At 38.8% G+C, this 21,464-nt stretch overlaps 1 protein-coding gene across 2 annotated transcripts in view; it reads left to right on the top strand.

The window, feature by feature from the left end:
* The window catches only part of mad1l1 (mitotic arrest deficient 1 like 1), a 60,181-nt gene extending 40,140 nt beyond the window's left edge, over positions 1-20,041 (top strand). For both annotated transcript variants that reach the window (XM_054604366.1, XM_054604367.1), the window contains exon 18: positions 17,866-20,041. In XM_054604366.1, the coding sequence (XP_054460341.1) occupies positions 17,866-18,015 (150 nt within the window). In that variant the 3' untranslated portion in view covers positions 18,016-20,041. The remainder of the gene's footprint in view (positions 1-17,865) is intronic.
* Positions 20,042-21,464: the final 1,423 nt, after the last annotated feature.

The raw sequence follows: 21,464 nt of genomic DNA, 5'->3' as shown, positions 1-21,464 counted from the left end.
AACGTACTTCTAGCTTTTACGTACATCTATATATACCTACACGCTGGCTGACATCAGATATGGTTGCATGCGGCTACGAGCCCCTGGCAGCGTGTATTTCCTTTAAGCATCACATGCATCGTGACCATTAACATATAAGTGTGAAGTTAAAAGGGGAAACGCTGTCAACAGCAAAATTCCTACAGGCTGTAGCATCTGTGTGAACGCTGATATCTGTCTCTGTGGGATCTTTCACTAAATGCTTCAGGAAGTGCAAATTTGACCTTGCAAGGTGTTTATTTTTTTCTCCCCCTTTTTTTAATTTTTTTTTACAGAATCCCCAACATCCACGTTTATGCACCATAAACATCTTCTTAGTGTTACACAGTGAAAATAAAATGACCCGTTACCGTATGCTACCTAAACTGGAGATAAACAAAAAATAAAGACAATACACAGTGTTGTGCACATAAAAATCACTTCCTTATGGCAAGTAAATACAAAATAAAAAATGGTCCAGTTTCAATTACATGAAACACAAAGAGCTTTAAAATTATTTTTAAGAGGCTTCACTTTAAGGCATTTTCCCCCCAAACGAGTGTTTGTGTGTTCTGTGTCGTCTTAAACTCTTTAAAGAGAGTTTTGACTTTTACTATGGCGATAATTTACGCCATAATATAGCTTTGTACCCGACTCGCTACACTACGCCGACAGGGACTCTCCTCTGCTGTGTCTGTGTGTGTGTGTGGATGTGTGTGTGTTGGATGTGTGTGTACACTTCATGAATGGAGTGTGTGTGTGGTGTGTGTGTGTGTGTGTGTGTGTGTGTGTGTGTGTGTGTGTGTGTGTGTGTGTGTGTGTGTGTGTGTGTGTGTGTGTGTGTGTGTGTGTGTGTGTGTGTGTGTGTGTGTGTGTGTGTGTGTGTGTGTGTGTGTGTGTGTGTGTGTGTGAAAGAGTGATGACTGGGCATTGTCAGAGGGACTCTCCTCTGCTGTGTGTGTGTGTGTGTTGGATGTGTGTGTACACCTCATGAATGGAGTAATGATGGCATCTGTGTGTGTGTGTGAGGGAAAGAGTGATGACTGGGCATTGTCAGAGGGTTGTGCTGCATTAATCGATCACCACTCCACATACACTCATTGAGAGGGCCGGAAAAAAAACCTCTGTGTGTTTCCCTGAGCTGTTGAACAAATCCTTTTATTTAAAGTAGCTTCACAGTGAACACATCCTGTTGTCTCCCCTTTTTCCTCTCTCTTTATCTCCCTCTTGTTGTTTATCTGGCCGCCTCTCTGCGCTGCTCTCTGATCTGAGTGTGTAGCAGAAGCTAATCACCGTGTTGTTGCCGTGTTGTTGATATGATACGGAGGCCTCTAGCTAGAACAGACACGGCGGAGAATCCACACCGGCAGAGGTAGAAGGCGGCTCTGTTATCTCGGCAGGGTGATTATCGCGGTCAAGTGCTAGACGATTGCGACTGCTCATTACTGCCTTGCTCAAGGACTCACTTGAATGCTAGCGGAGTAGGACAATAACCCAAGAAACGGAGGGGGATTCGAACATGGCATGTGGGAGAACATTTTTTTTGCTGGTGTGTCCAATCTGCTCCATAGAACCCACCTGCGACCCTGCCAGAAGAGATAACTCACTGTCAATATTTATTAACAGTGACTGCATGCATAGAACATACACACACACACACACACACACACACACACACACACACACACACACACACACACACACACACACACACACACACACACACACACACACACTCGTAATACCCCCATAGTGAGCACTGTAACACCCAAATGCACACACACTCACTCCGATCTCGACCCCTCTCCATCACACACACACACACACCCTCTCATCGCACATGCGTACAGATGTGCAAAGACACACACACACACACACTAAACAGATGCTGACACTTCCTGTATTAGTATTCAGGGTGTCCTCCACTGTGTATGACACACACACTCCTGGTGGCCTATGGGAGCAGAGAGGCCTGTCCTACTAATTGCATACAGCACTCACACATTTAAAGGAACACCCACACTTAAATGAACACACACACACACACACATACATACACACAAATAACAATTTACTTAACATGCTCTTTACACAAAGAGCATGTTAGTGTGTGAGTGTAATCTGGGCTATGAGAATATAAATGGACTTATGAGTGGAGAGCAAACGGGGGATCTTGGACAGGAAGCATATTCGTCTTTCCAAATGAGATTCTAATGTTATTCACCTCAGCAACAGGGGTTGCCAGATAATCCTGCTAATATCCCCCTCTAGCAGAGGCACCCAAATCCCCCTCCTACTGTGTAAGCTGTTTAACCTGCAACTGTCACGTTCCCCCCCCTCCCTCTTTCTCTCATGCGTTCTTTCGTTGTCTCGCACTCTCGTTCAAATGATTTTCTCACTCTTTATTCACGTTTCACTGTTCAGCCCTTAAACATCCCCACAGTTTGGTAATTGAAATGTTTCAAGTTAAATTGTCTAATGAGATGCTTCCCCGTCTCTGTCACTCATTCAGTCCTGTGTGAGTTTAAACAGAGATGGTGGAGACACAATGGTGATGGTGGTAATTATGACTGCAAGGAATGTTTTTTGTTTCTTCTGTCTTTGTCGCCGTTTGTCGCTCAGAGGTTGCAATTCAACCCACAAAGATCCACATAGACCCGTTTTTAACGCATTTTTAAGGGACAAGGGATCTTTAGGTGGAGATAGTAGATCACCAATATGTACCACATAGAAATGGTGTACGGCGTCTGAAAGCTGTGAAACTAAAGATTCATTTGAGATGCAGCTCAACCATGTGTGTCAGGTAGTTCTAGTCTTCAATCAGAAATAGAAATTAACCAATTCGTTAGTTATATAATGAAAAATAAATAACTGTAATTGTATAAGGGCTTAGAATATTATGATGGGAGGAAATTATGCCATCCCCATGCTCGCTAATGTCTCACAAGTTTTACCACTCGAGAACTAATAAAAATGAAAAATTTCCCCCCCCAAAATACCACATTAAGACGCCGATACATCAAGGAACACCATAGAAAAGGCCATGCTGTGATTTAGTATCAAACGTTTTGCAAATTTCTGCAAGAATTGCATTTTTTCAGCAGATGGATTGCGAGCACTTCGGTTCTAAAACCTTCTCAGACACCCAGTTGTTGTCAACGTACCTCAGAAAGCCATACATCCTCTAAATGCACTAGGTCTAAAGTTTGCGGTTGTAAAGTTTCATAAAGCCATTATTACCCTCGAGGTCACAAAGTCAAGTTTTCAAAAAATAGTCTCGCTATGTGGAATTTGCTTTGGGGATTAACGTTATCACACGTAAATATAATGAAGCTCACTGGATCCAGTAGAGTCTTAGCCTTACAGGTATATATAATCTTTTCTATTCCAAAAAAAAGTTTAGTTTTGACATATTCAAATACAGCATTTTTTTAAGAAGCGGGGAAATTACCCCATGTTTGTTCTGCATGCAAAAACCTGCATAGTTTTTTTTTTTTCTCCACAGACTGCATTGGATTAGCATAAAGTTAGCATGTCTGTAGCCTCATTAGATAACATACTGTAGCAGGCTGCCATGCAAAATGATTGCTTTTTAGTATATACATTTAAATATAAGGATATGGTAAACGTACAGGCTGTTAGTCCTCTTCAAAGATACTTATGTCTTTCATCCTTGCATTAACTTTATTTCCTGGTTAATATAGATGTGCAACCCCACAGTATTTACCATAAAATATCTTGCATTTTACAGCCATTTGTAGACTTCAAAGGCCAAAGGAGTCTTAACTATGTTGGCACCTCCACGCTGTTGTTTTTGATCAATTTTTACAGACTGAAGTCAGTTAGGATGTGCGTCTGAGTCGTGGGAGATCAAAAGTAGCGGCTGTCAAAAGTCCACAAAGTCTTTTCATAATTTTGCTAAAACAAGAACCGGTACGGTGAAAGAGCTGCTCAGTCATAGCTAGTTTATGTGGATAAACGCTGTTTGTCAATTAATAATGGATGAATGCGATGTTATGTTAAAATGCCTGTGATGACAGAATTATTTAGACGGGGGTGAAAGTGTGCAGATATTTCATGTGTGTGTTAGACTTACAGGAGCATGTGTGTCATTTATAATTTTAGCTCAACCCTAGGTGAGAGGGCTGATTAGCATCCGTGATTAGGTATTTATGAGGCTCTGCTAATCAGCGAGACAAACATCTTAGCTGTGAGAGCCAGACTCGGTATTTACAACGTTTTTTCTTTTTTTTCTTCCAGAAGTTTCAAGTAGTGACAGGCACTGCTTACATTAAAAAAAACATTAACATTTAAACATTTAAAGGTTCAGATAAAGTCCATTAAAGTCATTCTGACGTTACAGGAAAAAGACTTTGTTGGCAGCTTCTTTTATGCACACGCACTGATAGGATTGCAACTTCTTTTCTTTTCTAACTTCCTCTCAGATATTCAAAGAAAGTACTACATTTTCATCAAATATTGACTACAAAGAGACAAGATGAAGCAGTGCATTCGCCAAATAGAGACATGAAATTGAGAAACTCCACTTGAGCATCTTCAGTTGAGTCATAATAGGAAAGAAAAACACAACAGAGGCAAATTGTAGACAAACAAGTCATACAAGTTGTGTGTCTCTGTTAGTAATCTCCCGAAGCAGACCCTCTCAGGGGCTTACACTCCTCTTCTATTGATTAGCTCATCTACAAATAAACAAACACACACAGCCCACTGCAGTGACTGAAAACTTCTAGATGTTCCCTATCGACCGATTGACTCTTCTGTCTCTCTTTCTTTCCCTCCCTCCCTTCCTCCCTCTGCACTCCTTCTTCACTTCCTTGACACTCTCTCCTCACCGTTTCCCCTTTCCTAATGAAAGGAGAAGATAGAATCTCAGGGCCAGCTCATTAACGCACACTCCCAATTAACTGTCAACCTTAGAGAGACGGAGGGGGAGAGAAGAGAACGTACGGAGGATTTGGCGGAGGGGAAGGTGATGAGTAGACGGAGCAGAACGTTTTCAAAAAAAGAAAACTAAAACGTGGACGGTTTTTGAAAAAAAGAAGAAAAAAAAAACGGCATAATTTGTGTCTGTGTGTGTGAAAGGACAGTTAATAATGGGTTATATGAACAAAAAAAGGTTATGAACACTGTCCAGTCTTAATGACCTGTCTCTGTTTTATCAGCCACTGGGGAATGATTAACGCCGCTCCGTGTGTGCTTGTGAGTGCGTTTGTGTGAGTCAGACGGCGTGAAGAAGCCGTCGATGCTTCGATTGTTGAGTCATTTGTCCGTCGTCGCTAACTTTTAGGCACGTTAGGCTGTTCGCTCTGCCTCTCTCTATTTTCCAAACCAATCAGATTTAATGTCACTAGAGTGTTGGTGTTATTTTGTAGCAGGCGCTGTGGCGGCTACTTACAATGATTAGGGCCGATGAAGGTGTTTTTGTCTTCAGCCATGTTTTTTTTTTATTGAGGAATAAATGGGAATGAGCGGACTCACTTTAAACTGAACGGCAGTAAACAGCACAACAACACTATTGACTGCAGCCAGTAGGGTGTAAAAAAAAATCATTACGGCTGATTTAAAAAAGGTTTAAGAACCATCCTGTTTTATAATCAGGGTTTACTTTTGCTGTAGCTCTGTTATATATCCATGTTAACCTGGATCTGATATATAGTAGGGCTGCACAGGGCTGCACATTTAATCGAATATCAATCGCGATCCTAATTTTGGCTTCCCACAATTTAATAAAGATGATTGAGATATTGTCGTTTAAAAGCTTCGCTTATAGAAAACTCTAATCAAGCACTTTCTAAACCAGCAGACGGCCACCAGGGGGCGACAGAGATGCTTTGGGAAGTCACATTAGAGGTTCGCGCTTAAGGACTTCCTGTCTACAGCCGATAAAAATAGGATCAGGGAGAATGAAACTTAATTTTGTGCGATACAATAAACGCACAGTAACGTTGCACTTAATTTCAATTCAATTCAATTCAGTTTATTTTGTATAGCCCAGAATCAGTAAAGTTTTACACATAGAAAAGCAGTTTTATGTGTAAAACTTTCATGTCTAAATTAAAACAAACAATAAATTGACTTTTTAAAATATGATTAAAAACTATCTTTTGACTAAATAATACATTTATGAACAGAAATAAACAAATCACTTTTAAATGTTTTATTTATGTTTAAGGTCACTTTGATTGATTTTATTTAATGATAATGCAGCAGAAAAATGATTTTTAATTCGGGATGGTCCACATTCATTCCGGGATGGCTAAAGTTGGAAACAAATTAGAATGCTCTATACAACTCGTTTTGCCAGGTGAAAATGCACAGAATTCAGGTGAAGAAAAACCTTATTTTAAGTCTTATTTCAATGCAAAGATTTGTTAATTAGCTGGAATGTAGCACATAATGAAAACAGTGCTCTGTTGATTTATTTTTGTGGGATGATTAGATTTTGCTTCAAAGAGATGCGAATAAGGACTAGTCTTACTTTGCTGCACAGATTTGTAGCAGCAATTTAACAGAACATGTAAGTGAACGCAGTGCTCAATTTATTTAATTGCGAATGTGCATAATTTAATAAATAATCTTGATCTCAATATATAAATAATCGTGATTATCTTTTTGGCCATAAATGTGCAGTCATGACTTTCATTCCTATCATTATTTTTTTTTTCTAGTTCTCTCAAATTAATTTCCGTGTGTGCACATGCGTGATCTCTTCATGTGTTTTTAAGACGGAGCAATAAAATGAATATAAATAATAAAGTATAGACGATATTTTGGGAAGAGAAAGAACGCTTGCTGGAACTAAATCCCACTTTGCTCACCGACTGTAACAAAACACTCGCTGATATGTCGCTGATAGCTATGAAGATAAACATGAGCAAAGCACTAATAAACAGTAAACACAAAGGGCTGATGGGAATACAAGAGTGAATAAATTAACCGCTCTTTTCCCACCGATCCGACTTTGTGTTTTAAACCTTCAGAGAGAAATCTCCGAGTTAGAGCCCCAGAGAAAGAGGAGAATGTTGACTCTGATTTCTCCTGACAGTTTCCTGTCCTGCTGGCCCTCGGGCTGTGTGTGTGTGTGCGCGTGTGTGTGAGTGTGTGTGTGCGCGGGGGCTTGTCGGAGTCACTGGCTCCTCTGGTCGATCGGAACATATGTCTGCTGTCTCCATGGTAACCTGATACGCCAGAACCACACTGAAGTCCAACTGAGGTTTGTTCCTGAGTGGAGCAGCAGACTCACAGCGGTCCACACATCAGCGTTGTCTTCGTAACTCCACGTTCAGCAGTCAGTCACATCAATTTATCTGCACTTTGTGAGAATTTAAAAGATAACATTCGAATCAGTTTGACTGACATGTTTCAAAATCGGCTCGCACATGATCTCACACGATCGGTTGGGCCGCGTACTGAAGAGTGAATGGATGCTATTGATGAATATCTTCTAAAGGGGCAAATCAAAGTTTGTTTATTGGAGATCTACTGCGTATGTGGAAGGAGTTGTATAAAGCCTTTTGTGCCTCCAGAGGGAGCTGTGTGAAGTCTGAACCACTGAAGGCTACGCGTTTGAAAAATCTGAGGGTGTGGAGTCGGCGAAAGAAGTAAGAATACTCGACATCTGTAGCTCGCTCCTCATCTCTGCTCGAGGCTAGCAGCTCGGGGCTACGTCTGCCGCTGCTAGTACGGCATACCCGAATATCCGCACCAAACAGTTGCATTGTGGGCATTAGTTATTCAGCTGCAATGGTTTTGATCCTTTTCTTTACATATTTATTCAAGCTGTCCATTGTGCAATTCTCTTTCCTTTCCCCCTCAGTAAGAAATATATTTCTCTGCTAAGGGTGCACATCTGTATCATGGTAGCTGCAATGTTTAATACTTTGAATATTCTCCGTGCACACGCAAGTATTTGTGTCTGCTTGTAATTAGCCACCTAATCTCATCACCCAAAATATGTCACTACTTAAGTGTCATTTGATTTATAAACTTGATCTAGGTGTTTGTTGTTTTAAAGTCTATTTATAGCTAAGTTTACTGTACATGTGATGTACTGCAGCTACAGTAACACAACACATCAATGATGATGTCTATGCTCATTTTCAGGTTCAAATTCGTATATTTGGTTTCTACGAGAACTCTCTTTAAAAATATGTATTTTTCTCATATCGTCTGTTCCAATATACGTGTAGTCACCCTGTGTCTAAAGCTTTTCACATTATTTATAGCACTTAGAGCCTATTAATAATAAAAACAACATTCAAATGTCGCTTTTTTCAATATGAACATTTGGAGACACAGACCCTTTCAGGGTAATTTGCCTATTATCTCTATTATCACCAAAGTCTAAAAAGAATTATGCAAGGGGGTTATTTTGTTGTATGCAAATTCCTTCAAAATATACTAGAGTAGTTTAACCAAACATGCAACCAAAAGAAAAGTTACCTTTAACAAAATGTTGGTTTCCTATTGTTGGCGTACCCCTGAGTGATAAGGTTTATGTTTCTTATTCAACAAATGCATGAATAAATAGCCAAAAAAAGTCTAGACAGCACTTCTCTGTGTGTGTATGTGATTGAATGAGATTCATGCATTATCTTATCGATTCAAACAAGCCGTCTGTCCAGAACTTTCATTCTGTAACACCATTTATGACACAAACACAGTATGACTGCACATTAACAGATTATTTTGAAAAACTCACCTGTTGCAGAGCTTCTCAATTTTCCAACAACAAACTCTTGTTCACCAGCACGGTTTGTTTTTGTTTGGTGTCCCATCTGAAATGCATTCAGCACATCATGTTTTCTATTGAGTTCTGGCTGTAAATCCCAACGCATAAAAAATATGTTGGCTCTGTTGCCTGGAATTTCAATGGTGAGAAATCCAGCCTAGAGGACGGGTTCATTCTGTAATAGTCCAGTTTTTGTTTAATACTTCACAAAGGGCATCACTTAACTCTAACTAGCTGATAAATAACCTGTCAATCACAAATAAAAGGTGAGATCCAGGCCAGCGCGGTAATGCATATTTGGAGTTTTTGCCCTCTGTGACAAAAATAATCAAAAACTAAACATTCGGAAGGAAAACATTTGATGAAATTGCAGTTTAAAACCAACAATGACACATTAAACAATTGTTGATGGCATTTCTTGGATCTTAGAGGTTAATGAGAAGGCACCCACAATCTTGATTAAACAAAAGCACAACAATGTTTTTCATATTCTTTACATATGAAATGGATTCTTTTATAAATATGTTTTACTGCATTGTGATTTAATTGATAAATATTGTGACACTGTGTTCGAGCAAGTTGAAAATCTCATACAGTTGTCAGATCGGGCAATTAAAAAGAAATGTGATCTTTAACAGTTTACGTACGGAGGTTGCATTCGGTGACATTATGGTGCGTTCAAGTTCCCAACAGTAAAAACACGTATTGGCCGAAGGTAAATTACAATGCTATAATGCCATCACGTGTTCAAATAGAATCTTTAGTTTTTGGCGAGAAACTTGAATAAATCAAGTTGTTTTATGGATATGTTTTTACAGCGATATAAAATAGATAATAGAAAAGGAATTATGACCTGTTTAACTTCCTTACATTAGCGCTAAGCAGGTAATAATACATTATTAAACCTACTAGTGCCCCCACCCACCAAAAAAAAAAGAAATACAATAATTTATTTCCTTCTCATTTGAATTATGGGTTTTTATGTAAATAATCACTCTAGATGACAAATAACAAAGTAAAAGGATAAGATTTAGAATTGTTGACGTTTTTTGTTTTTTTGTCCAATTTTGCAAATCTCTGTTGATTTTATTTATTCTTTTAAAGGCCTACATTTTACATTTTGGACACGTCAGGCGAGTAAAACATTTCAGCTACCTCCACAAAGGGCAAGTGGCTGACAAAGTTTAATGTCAAGCCCTGACACTGTATATTCAAAATAAAGCCAAGTTAATGAAAACTCAGAGTGAGTAGAAGTTTTCTGTTAGGCTCCCCTACATGTGTGATGAAAGTGAACGAGAATATCTTGATTGGTGAAATACGGTACTATAAATGCATAACAACAAAAAGCTGAAATATTAAATATGAGGAGGGTCTCTGATGAATGTGATCATTTATTCATTTATTTTGCCAACATCAAGGTAAAAATGTTTTATAAATGCATGGATTTTGAGATTCCTCTAGCTTCATGGGAATGCTCAGAAAAGATCAGGCAAACATTTTTTTAAAGTAAACAAAAGAGTCCTTTCAACATCTTCAGTTTTAAACTGACAACTGTAACTAATCCCATGTTTAATGTATTTATGCTGGTGAGGATCAGGTCGTTCAGTAAGCCACGCAAAAAATAGTTCCCTGTTAGATATACATAGTCATTTGTTAATTATTGCCCAGACACATGAATAACGCTTTAAAAACAGTAAACAAAAAGCTGATTAGAATATAAATATGGATAGAATTAATTATTTTTGTTGGGTGCTCTACTCTCTCTCTTTCTCTCTCTGACATCCTCCTCCCGACTGCAGAAAAATGCCAAAATCTGCATTTAAATTGAAAGCTATTCATCTGCATATTTCTGATTATTCAATTTATTTGCCTTCTGGTTTTTTTTTTTTTTTTTCTTCAACCTCAACAATCAGCAGCCATGCAGTGGAATTGTTTGTTGTTGACGGTGGTGTGTGTGTGTGTGTGTGTGTGTGTGTGTGTGTGTGTGTGTGTGTGTGTGTGTGTGTGTGTGTGTGTGGGTGTGTGTGTGTGTGTGTGTGTGTGTGTGTGTGTGTGTGTGTGTGTGTGTGTGTGTGTGTGTGTGTGTGTGTGAAAACTGAATATGTGGGTGAAGGTGGGATCTGAAAAGGTGTAAATGAGAAGTGAAATGGATATTTTTTGATTTTCAATTCATCACAGCCCACTGCTTTGAGATGAACCGGAGATAAATCAATGCACCAGTGGGAGGAGAAAAACGAGACAGAGAAGGAAAGTACCCTCATTAGTGCTGGAGAGCGCAGACAGGGGTCGACTGATCTGTGAACTGCATGTCACCACCTCAATATAGGCCCATCTGTCAAATGTGAGGCCTCTATTTGAACAGGGAAGTTGCAAAGATCAGTGCAAAGTAGCATGTCATGTCTGCAGGGACACTGGAGCTGTCCTAGAGTATTTCATAAAACGCCTAAAGAGCCTGGGAGAGTTCAGATGTGAAGCGTAGGAGAGCGGTGATTAAGCGTTACACCTCTCAGACTGTCACAGTTACAGATAACAGAAACGAAATGAGAATGCAGAGAGCTTCTACAAGTTGTGGGGTTTCCTGTGGTTGATGTGAGATGTTTTTTTTTCCTGCAGCATTATCATCCAAATTAGTATAATAAAAGTCTGCACAGTCTGTTACACTGCTGTGATTAATACGGTTTCATTTAATCAGGTTTGTCACATTTACATAAAATAATAATGTCATTATTGATGAATATTTAAATGGTTGAAGAAGTAATAATATATTATTAGCTAATAATTAAGTTATAACAATTACAACCACAATTCAGCCTTATCTCAACATATCTATATATCTATATCTATATATATCTATATATATCTATATCTATATCTATATCTATATATATATATCTATATATATATATATATATATATATATATATATATATATATATATATCAAGTGCTACAAATGAAACACCACTTTAGACAGACATATTGGAAAAGGGGGGCCGTGTCTGGCATGGCTGTTGCCCCTGGTAACCCAGTGCTTTTTGGATAAGTGTGGCAGACAGGGACTAGAAAGAGAGAAGGAGGAGTGAGGAGGGAAGATTGAAGAATGTATTGGTATAAAAGAAAGTGTGATGTGAGCAGAAGTCTGTGGCTATTTGGAATCAATCTGGTGGTGTTTTTGTGAGATTGAGATGCTTCTAAGTGCAGTGGATGATTGTGTGCAACAACAAAGTGCTTTTCAAATTGGATGCTACAGACGTATGTGTGAAAATTATTGAAAAAAAACAGGTGAGCATGACAGATACTGGTATGAATCACCTGTGGATCTGTTCATTTTATACTGAGCACAGACTGTTTTACTGGCATTCTTGTTATGGTTGCACTATTTTTTCATCTTTGGTCTTTGATGTCGCTGTAAATGCATCCGCTAGTTGCAGAGATCTTAAAAAACAAGACTGGCATTACTAAAAATTATTTTCATTGTCAACAAAACCATGCAGGCAGCCTTTAACCAGCTGTAAGGGTTGTAGCTGCTGCAGTAGTGGGCCGATCTCATCGAATAGAAGGACTCTTGAGGGGATTGGCTGAGAGCAAAAACATACAAATAGTCATTTATTTCTATATCCGGACACAAAAAGGATTAATTGCAGTTATAGTTTGGCCGGAGAAGTTTTGATACTACTTTGTTCAGTGTAATTTCGGATGATACAGGGCAAAAATAAGATAACATTAAAGTGGCCCTATTATGCTTTTCCACTTTTTCCCTCTCCTTTAGTGTGTTCTATATATTTTTGTACATGTAAAAGGTCCGTAGAGTGTAAAACCTGAAGTCCACGCCTAAAAGGAGTTACCCTCCCCCTCAGAAGCTCCTGAAACGGCTCCATTGAATTCTCTCCTTCACTTCTGTAACTTTATGAGGTCACAATGTTACAGAAGTGACGTAAAACTCCTTCCGGATAGTTTGGCCCTCAAACAACAAAAGAGAGAGACGGATCTGAAGCTCCGGAGGAAGAGTTTTTTTGAAATGTGAAACGTTGACCAATCACAACAGAGTGGGCTGGCTGACCAATCAGAGCAGACTTTTCTTTCTGGAGGGAGGAGCAAGCGCAACAATGGTGCATTTCAGAGAGAGGGTGAGAAGAGGTGCTGCAGGACAGCCACGATGAGAAAAACAAGGAGGATTATGAGCATTAACGCATGTAAACATGTTGTAACTGTAACTTGAGATAAAAATATGCACCCAGAAAATAGCATAATAGGGCCTGTTTAAGAATAAATACCACTTAACAAAATGTAGAGACAAAGCTCATTCCAAGGTCAATATATATTATAGCAACATTTAGTGTTGCCTCTCATCTTCTGAGGCCTCAGTCGTTTGTTTTTCTACTTTCTTGTCTTTCATGCGTGTCTAAGGGCGTGGGTATGCACCTTTACTCTGTCTACTTTGGGAGAGGAGCATGATTGTCATTCAGGCAGCATGCAGCTCCTTGGTTGGATGAGGTCACTATAAAGCCCCGCCCTGCATCTCAAGCCAGGACGTATCGATTTCCTTTAATTGGATAGACAAATGAAAGGAGGGGAAGAATTGGGTAGCACTCCTCCTCTCCATTGTGAAAGTCTGTCCTTCTTAGATTTTGTGTGCAAGATTGTCTTGCACACAAAATCTAACATCTTTGATTCTGACCGCTGATCCTGGGGTGAAAAAAAAATACACATTTTCTTCCATCTTTGTCTGTTTGTTTTTTTTCTGCATCTCACTCACTCCGCTGAATGAGGGAGCTCCAGTTGTTTTCAAATATAACCAGAACCTTGTTGTATTCATAAAGGTCAGATATTGTTTAAAACACCCAATAAAGACGTGTGAATATGCAAATGAGCATTGATAAGGTCAATATTTGAATAGAGCTGATTTAAATAAAACCTCCTGACCTTTTATTAAGTTGTTTTGATTTTTTCCATCGAAGAGGAAAGGGATACGAAGAATAGAAAATTACAAGTGATGCCGAAAGACTTGCCCTCTGGTTGGTATCTGTTTAGAACCTGCTTCTCTTTTAACCATCAAAAAGGGTTTTTAGCCCGACACATGATGTTTCATTTTAACCATAAACTAAATCAGTAGTCAACCTAAATATGGCCTTAATGGTGGTAACAAGCAGAAATGACGCAACCACTTCATCTGAACTTCAGTGCAGAATGTTTTACCGTACAAGAAAATAATCGCATATAATCAGTACCAAGTACTTTGTTTGCAGATTAGCCATACAAGTATTCATGCTATTTCTATTAAGTTGTTCAGTAAATCAGTTTTGCACATATATTTTTTGAAGCAACTGTTTTTTGCCCTCATGACAAACAATTCAGCATGTTGTCTGACTTCTCTTCAGCTTTTAATACCTCTAGTTTGAGTAGAGCGTACCAGCACAATCCACTTTATATTCATAAAGGAAGATGGCCTTAAAGCAAACTAAGACATTATGAAACACTATCTTCTTTATTTTAATAATTTATTTACATTGTTCTGACACAAAAACGCAGCACATTTACCTGTGAAATGCAAAAAAGAGAAGCTATTGTGAGGAATTCTGCATTTATGGGTTCTACTTTTTGATGTTTTCTTTTTCCATGGATCCCAAGCTGATTGTAGACTTTGCTATAATGTTAGAGTGAGGTAGGAGAGACATTATTTTAAAACATCCCTGGCATGATCACTATCATAACAGGCTTTATGCTAGAATGAAAAACTACCTGGATGCAGCAGATAGAGAGGGAAAGATAAATTACAACATTATTACACATACACACATACAGCATTTCTGTTCTATGGACAAACTTGTGTTGGAGACATTGAGATCTCCATGGTAACTGGTTGCAGTGTTTTCCTTTGATGTATGTGTCCCGTGTTCCCAGAGCCCTAGCCGTTTCTAATGCCGCGTGCACACACACACACACACACACACACACACACACACACACACACACACACACACACACACACACACACACACACACACACACACATGTTTTGTGTGATGAGAGCAGCAGCCCGAGGATACGACATAGCTTTCAGAATGAAATCACCAGGGACTCTCAGGGAAATAAAGCCACAGAGTGAGGCTCTTGGACGGAGCAATTGGGAAGAAGACATGAGAAAGCTGGTGTGATTAGAAAAAGGCTTTTTTTCTTTTCTTCATGGCTCCAGTGTTTCCAGGCCTGTGTGGTAAAGATCGATTTTTAGAGCGAAACGAAAAGTCAAAGCCGTGCCACTGTGAGGTTTTCTGTGGCCGCGGTGTAAGTCAGCGTAAAGGGTTTGTGTGAGGCGGTTCTCAATGGCGGATGGGTTTGGTTTGCTGGTGTTGAGGTGGGTCCATTGTGCATGTGGTATTGAGATGCATCAAGAGATTTATTGAACAAGTCATTCCAAAATCAGAGTAGTCTTACTTATGAAGCAGATTATTGGAGATGCTTTGAATTCCAAAAGGAAATAGAAGGTGGATAACTGGTGCTTTCATGGTAGTTAGGTAGGAGAAACCTTCTTGTACAGTGTGAAACGTCCCTGGAATCACCAATGTTATCTATGAAACTACCTGGACACAGCAGATGGAGGAAAAGATAAACAACAACATTATTACACAAATCATCACAAAGTAGCTGTAAGATTGAATCAGATTGTTTGTGTGATGTATATCAATCTGCTAAATCAATCAATCCAACTTTTATTTCTATAAAATTATAATTTATTATCTTTTAATTTTATTAAGACAGGACATTACATAGAATTATTTACAAAACAAAAGCACGATGATAAGATACACATACATAGGCCTACCAATGTCTTACAAAGTCACAGTATTGTAGATGCTTTCTTTGAATTATGGGACCTGTAGTCCCTGTCAATGCCCCTTTTTAAAAAAAAAAAAAAAAAAATTTAATTTGCAAAACATAATAGAAATATATATTTATTACCACCTTACCATCTTTTCTCACAGCTAACCCAGAGGAGGCAACTTTTATTTCAATGAAAAGATTTCAAACTTTTTGATAATGACCCAATTAAAGACAGCAGGAGTACCCATTTAAATCTTGAAAATACCAGTATGGTGGTGTGTCATGGTGGCCTGGTGGTCTAAGGTGCTTACCACATAACCGAGACAAATCCGGCTGGAGACCTTCGTTGCATGTCATCCTCCGTCCCGCCCTAACTTCTTCTTCTCCAGCCTCTTGACTGTATACAATCATAATAATACTGTTGTTCAAAGATATGTTAATAAAATAAACTTATTTTTTAGTTTGAACACACACTCACTTTTTATTTACTGTACAAAAAAAGCATTCAAGCTCAGAGCTCTCCACACAAACTCTCCCCACCTCTGAAAGTTGATTTATTTTTTTATATATATATCTTGATATTCTGACTTGAATATCAAGACTTGATATCTTTTTTGAAAAAGGCAAATAAAGTAACAGCTGGTGTGGTAAACACTAAAGACTGGAACCATTATCAGATGTAGAGATGCAACGTTTAGGCGACTAATCCATTAGTTGATCGACAAAAAAAAAACACCAACTATTTTCACAATATATTGTTTGTCATTTTTTTATGATAAATAGCAGAAAAGTCTCTTTTTAGCTTCTCAAATATGGAGATTTCTTCCTTAAACTGAATATCTTTGGGGTTTGACTGGCAAAACTAGTCATTTGAAGAACTAACCTTAAACCTTTCATTCTTTTTCTTTTTTTGTACTATTTTATGGTGAAACGATAGATCGATTATTCAAGAAAATAATCAGCAGATTAATCGATAATGACAATAATCGTAAATTGTTACCCTGATTTGATTAATAGTGACTTAAGGTTTCGTTGTCGAACTCAAAAAGTGGATTTAGTGTTAAATGACTCAACTCACCTTTAATCTAAATTCTAACAGGTGAACCACATCAAGTCTTTCAAAAATAAAGATGAAAACAAAACTTTCACTGCCAAAATCAATGGTAGAGCTGGTAGTCAGCGTTGACTATGAGGTACCGTTGGTGCGTTTTCTTACATTCAGTTTAAGTCATTGGGCCTGTTTCTCTCAAGCTCTCTGTGTTTAGCCTGGGTTTATTCTCGGTTTCGCGCTGTGCAGTCAGCTAGCAAATGTCATTAGTTCAGTTATCCTCGCCTCTCACCCCTTGGAGATTTGTCGCCGCTCACACAGAAGTGAACAGCTGAGTTCACCTCAGCCTGTTGTGTGTGAGGAAGCACACTAATTGGTTTATCAAGTAGGATTTACTTTCTTCTTTTTTTTTTTGTGCATCAACACTATGTTCCAATGTCCTATAGCTAAAGTCTATTCAATATTCAAACGATCACGCTGAGCTCAAGTGGGATTAGTTTTTTAAATTACATATTTTTGCATGTTATTTAGCTCCAAATACTCCTTTCAGTAAAAAAAAACATCCATGTGGGAGTTAATATAATTCCGTATTCTTTTTTTTCTTTCTTGTCCTCTGGACTTAAGTGTTTTATTTAATGTCTTTTGTTCGTATTTCCCTGCACCGTCTGTTTTACGAGCCTTCTCATGATACTCCATGTCAAATAAAGATCTGTGTCTGTTGCACACATGACACAGGGCATTCCTCAGACGTCTCGATATCTCCCCCTTCATGTCATGGGACTCTGCTCCTCGCTGCCTTCCTCCATCCCTGCGATGCTTTAATTACTTTATCCCTCGTTTCTCTCATCCCTTTCTCCTTCACTCCGTCGCCCCGAGCTGCTCCTCATTCCTTTTAATTAATCCACACAGATTTAGACACCTTCACCCCGCTGTGAATGCGTACCACACACACGCACACACACACACACACACACACACACACACACACACACACACACACACACACACACACACACACACACACACACACACACACACTGAATCCCCTGTGGACAATAACAACTTTAAGTGTTCTTGCTTCACTTTGAAAGTTTTTCTCCAGAGATGGATGTAAAAACCCAGGTCTTATGTTTGATATTCTGTATTGTCTTTTGATAACGGCGTTCGTGTGTGTGTGTGTGTGTGTGTGTGTGTGTGTGTGTGTGTGTGTGTGTGTGTGTGTCACGCAGGGCTCCAATGGAAGCATGCAGCTCATGGAGACCGAGTTCTCCAAAACTCTGGGAGAGATGGTGGCCCTTCATCTGCATCACCAGAAGAGCATCCCGGCGTTCCTCTCTGCGGTGACCCTCGACCTCTTCAGCCGACAAACCACCATCTGAAGTAACATGACACCGACTCAGACACGGGGCTGTAAAGATTTAAGATGACATTATTTTTGTTTTTTTAAATTTCCTGGGTTTTTTTTTGCTACCTTTCTGGTGGTTTTTTTTTTGTCTCCCTCTCATACAATATTCACAGAGTGTTCTTTCAACAGCTCTGACATATGAATAGAGTAGTCAGTGCTGTGTGTTGTGGAGGATGAACACCTTTTCTTTGATGGAATACTTCCATCTTGTTTTCAAAAAGGCTTTAGAAAGCAACTTGGTATCCCTGTTTGTACGCTGAATATTTCATCAATGAAACATTGAGAGATACATTTTTTCTTAACATGACAAAATTGTCATAAAAATGAACACACAAGCCTCTGATATTTGGATTTGGAGAATGTTTTTTACAGTGTGAACAGTTTGAAGTTCACTTCCCATCAAGTTAGATACAGTGTGGAGAAAGGTTTATGAAGTCCTAAGGATCGGCAGTAGATGCATTCTGTGTGATTGTTACCACCACTGAGTCTTTGACTCTTTTTATTCTTTCTTTTGAGTCCTCTCTCTTGGGATCTTATGTAAAAGGTTTCACACTGATATTTGTGGTTACAACTAGTCCAATCCAGTTTGAATTCAAAATCTGTGGATTCTTTTTTTTCTTACCTTACTGTGATCGGGATATATCATCATTTTCATCAGAATCTTATTAAGTCATGCCATATGTTTTTTTTTTTTTTCTTTTTTTAATCATTTTTATTCATAATTATTTGCTTGAATTGAAGTCTAAAGTCATGTTTCCTGTACTTGTTTCTCTCCTTTTCTTTACGGTTAGAAGAGACTATGTTGGCCTCTTCTAACGAAGGTGAAGATAAAAAATAAAGAGATAAAAAAAAAAAAAAAAAAAAAAGTCCAGTATTAGATCTGCAATAACCCCACAAAATTCAAAGTTCACATTATATAGGTTCAAGGTTGGGTGACGTGTTAAAATGTTCCAACAGGCCACCGTCAGCCTAACAACCGGTGAAAATCGCACACAACAAAAATAAAACCATCGCTGAAATACAACATATTCTTCCTAACTCCAACACTAACAGCGTGTAGAGAGTTTGTAAATGTTTCACTTTCAATTGTAAGCCCTGCTGCCCTCATTAAACTACTCTAGAAATGGAGAAAACCGATCCAATAATCATTTGCAAAATAATTATCCTCCCTTTTTTAAAAATACAACTGTTTTACAGTCAAATTACTGCAACAACAAACCACACTGATGCGAGGCAGTAAAGGCACCGTGAATGAACAGAAACGCATCAGCCTGGATTTAATCCATTCATACAAATGATTAGCTCTTTCTTTGATTCTGTTTCATCACATGGTTTACCCTTGTTTAGTTGCAGATCACCAAGGACACTTTGATTGCTGGAATTCACTAAAAACTTTTACTGCTGTAACCTTTTTGACACAGAACAAAGTCTTTGGATATGAATCGTATTTGAAAGAACTATAGATTCTTCCTGTTTTGAAGTCAGTTAATGGTCGAGCCTGTGTGTGTAGGCGCGAGTACGAACTCAGCGTAAGACTAAAAGATATTTCTAGTCAGTGACAAAGAGAAATGGCATAAATAAACACGGGGTGAAGAGGAAGCAGGGGAGCCGTCAAATAAAACAAAAGGAAGCGAGCGGAGAATAAAGCCACTTATCACAGTGACAGTATAAGAGCTCCAGCTGGTGCAGCCATATGTCTCACGAGGAAACATATTCTCCTGTACTGTACATGCCACATACTGTCCTTGTTTGTTTCTTTTTTTCCACACACTCATTCTTTTTCACAACACAGCACATCTTCTGCACACCCCCGCAGCTCTCACCTCGAGGAAATATTCGAGAGGGGTTTCATATAAGCTGTTAATATACAGTCCCGAAGCATACGGTGCTCTCATTCAGGCACTTCTGGGGATTTATCATTGTTGTTCGCATTCAATAAAACTACTGTACCTCCTCACTGTTTTAAAATTGAAATGCAAATGTGATCAATAAAGCGAATGTGTGACTTGACTTGAAGGGATATTCATTTTTGCAGCAACATTAACTGCAGTAACCTCTGACCATTACCACGGCAGACCATAATAAGAGTCTGTGACAAACTGGAAGATTCAATTACATTTTTACCACCTTGTTGCCAAACTGTGAGCTGTGTTGCCAGGTGTGATGGCTCTGTTGGGTTCCCCAAAGGCTGTCAGAACAAAATGATCCAGTGGACTAAAGGCCTGACTTAACACACCAAGTCCTTATTTTTTGTCCAAAAGTGTTGCACATTTAAAATTGACACAATACGACCTCATGTTTTGTCAATCACTTTTACATTCCGACTCTGAAACATCTTTTTTTTTTGCAGAAGAGGCTAAATTTTCTGCAGTTTTTTTCTTCGGTATCTGTCAGAGTTGTTTGACCACTCACTGCCACCGTACATGCAAACGTCATTCATCCAAAAAGACATCTGATAGGCTGATTCCCTTCATCCATTGGTCTCCCAGCACAAAACACATGACGAAGTGATGTTGAAGGTTGCAAAACAAAAGATGTTCGAAATATCAGACAGTTGTGATTGCGCTCTTGGCTGTTAAACGATAGCTTCTTCCTAATTTCATATATTCATTGGACACATTTAGTGCATGATCTATTGCAGCCTTGTAATTAATTCAGTTTTTTTCAGTCTTGTATTGTGATTTTTCGCAAACAGAATGAAACTCATCCCACTCAGTGTGCAAAGTTTTTGTGAAACTGGCTCAACAGTGCGATTCAACAGGCCAATAATGTATGCAAATTCACATTCCAGGTAGAATCTGGATGCTCTTTTTCTATTGTTTCCTTTGTGATTATTGCAATTTTTTTTTTTTTAAATGAATGCCATTGTCATCATCTTCCAGAAAAGTAAAATCCTTAATCATATCATAAACCACTATTCAGTGTTTAAGCCTCTCTTAAACCTATACACTCGAGGTTCATGAGCCTCTACAGTACCTGAATCACACTTCCACTAATACTAAAGGCCCCTTGTATTCTTCAATGCAGGTCTGTTTTGTGTCTGAATGCCCACTGAGTGTGATTCAAAGACTTTATTCTGCTCGGACTAGGATACCATGGCCCCCCTGGGATCGGAGCTTGTAAGCGATCCCAGGGGGGTTACTGTTGGGCCTGTACCAGTTACCAATCTAAGTAACATGGGGCAACCAACCATGTTGTACAAGTGCACTGGTCTGATGCATTGCCAGTTTGGTGGCATAGACCTTTTTCTGCTGACCCTTAGGGACAAAAGTAGGCTCTTTGGATGAAGAATGTCATGTCTTTGTCACCACTTTCGAATAGAGCCAGATAGATATCTAGAGCTGGATAGATCAGATTAACTCTACGCATCAAATCTGTTCTCCAACCAAACTCTATTTATGAAGTTCTGGCTAGAAGATTGTT

This window comes from Anoplopoma fimbria, chromosome 9, assembly GCF_027596085.1.
Source record: "Anoplopoma fimbria isolate UVic2021 breed Golden Eagle Sablefish chromosome 9, Afim_UVic_2022, whole genome shotgun sequence".
Classification (NCBI taxonomy): Eukaryota; Metazoa; Chordata; class Actinopteri; order Perciformes; family Anoplopomatidae; genus Anoplopoma; species Anoplopoma fimbria.
Note: the sequence above shows the minus strand (reverse complement) of the source record. Positions and strands in the feature narration are given on the sequence as shown.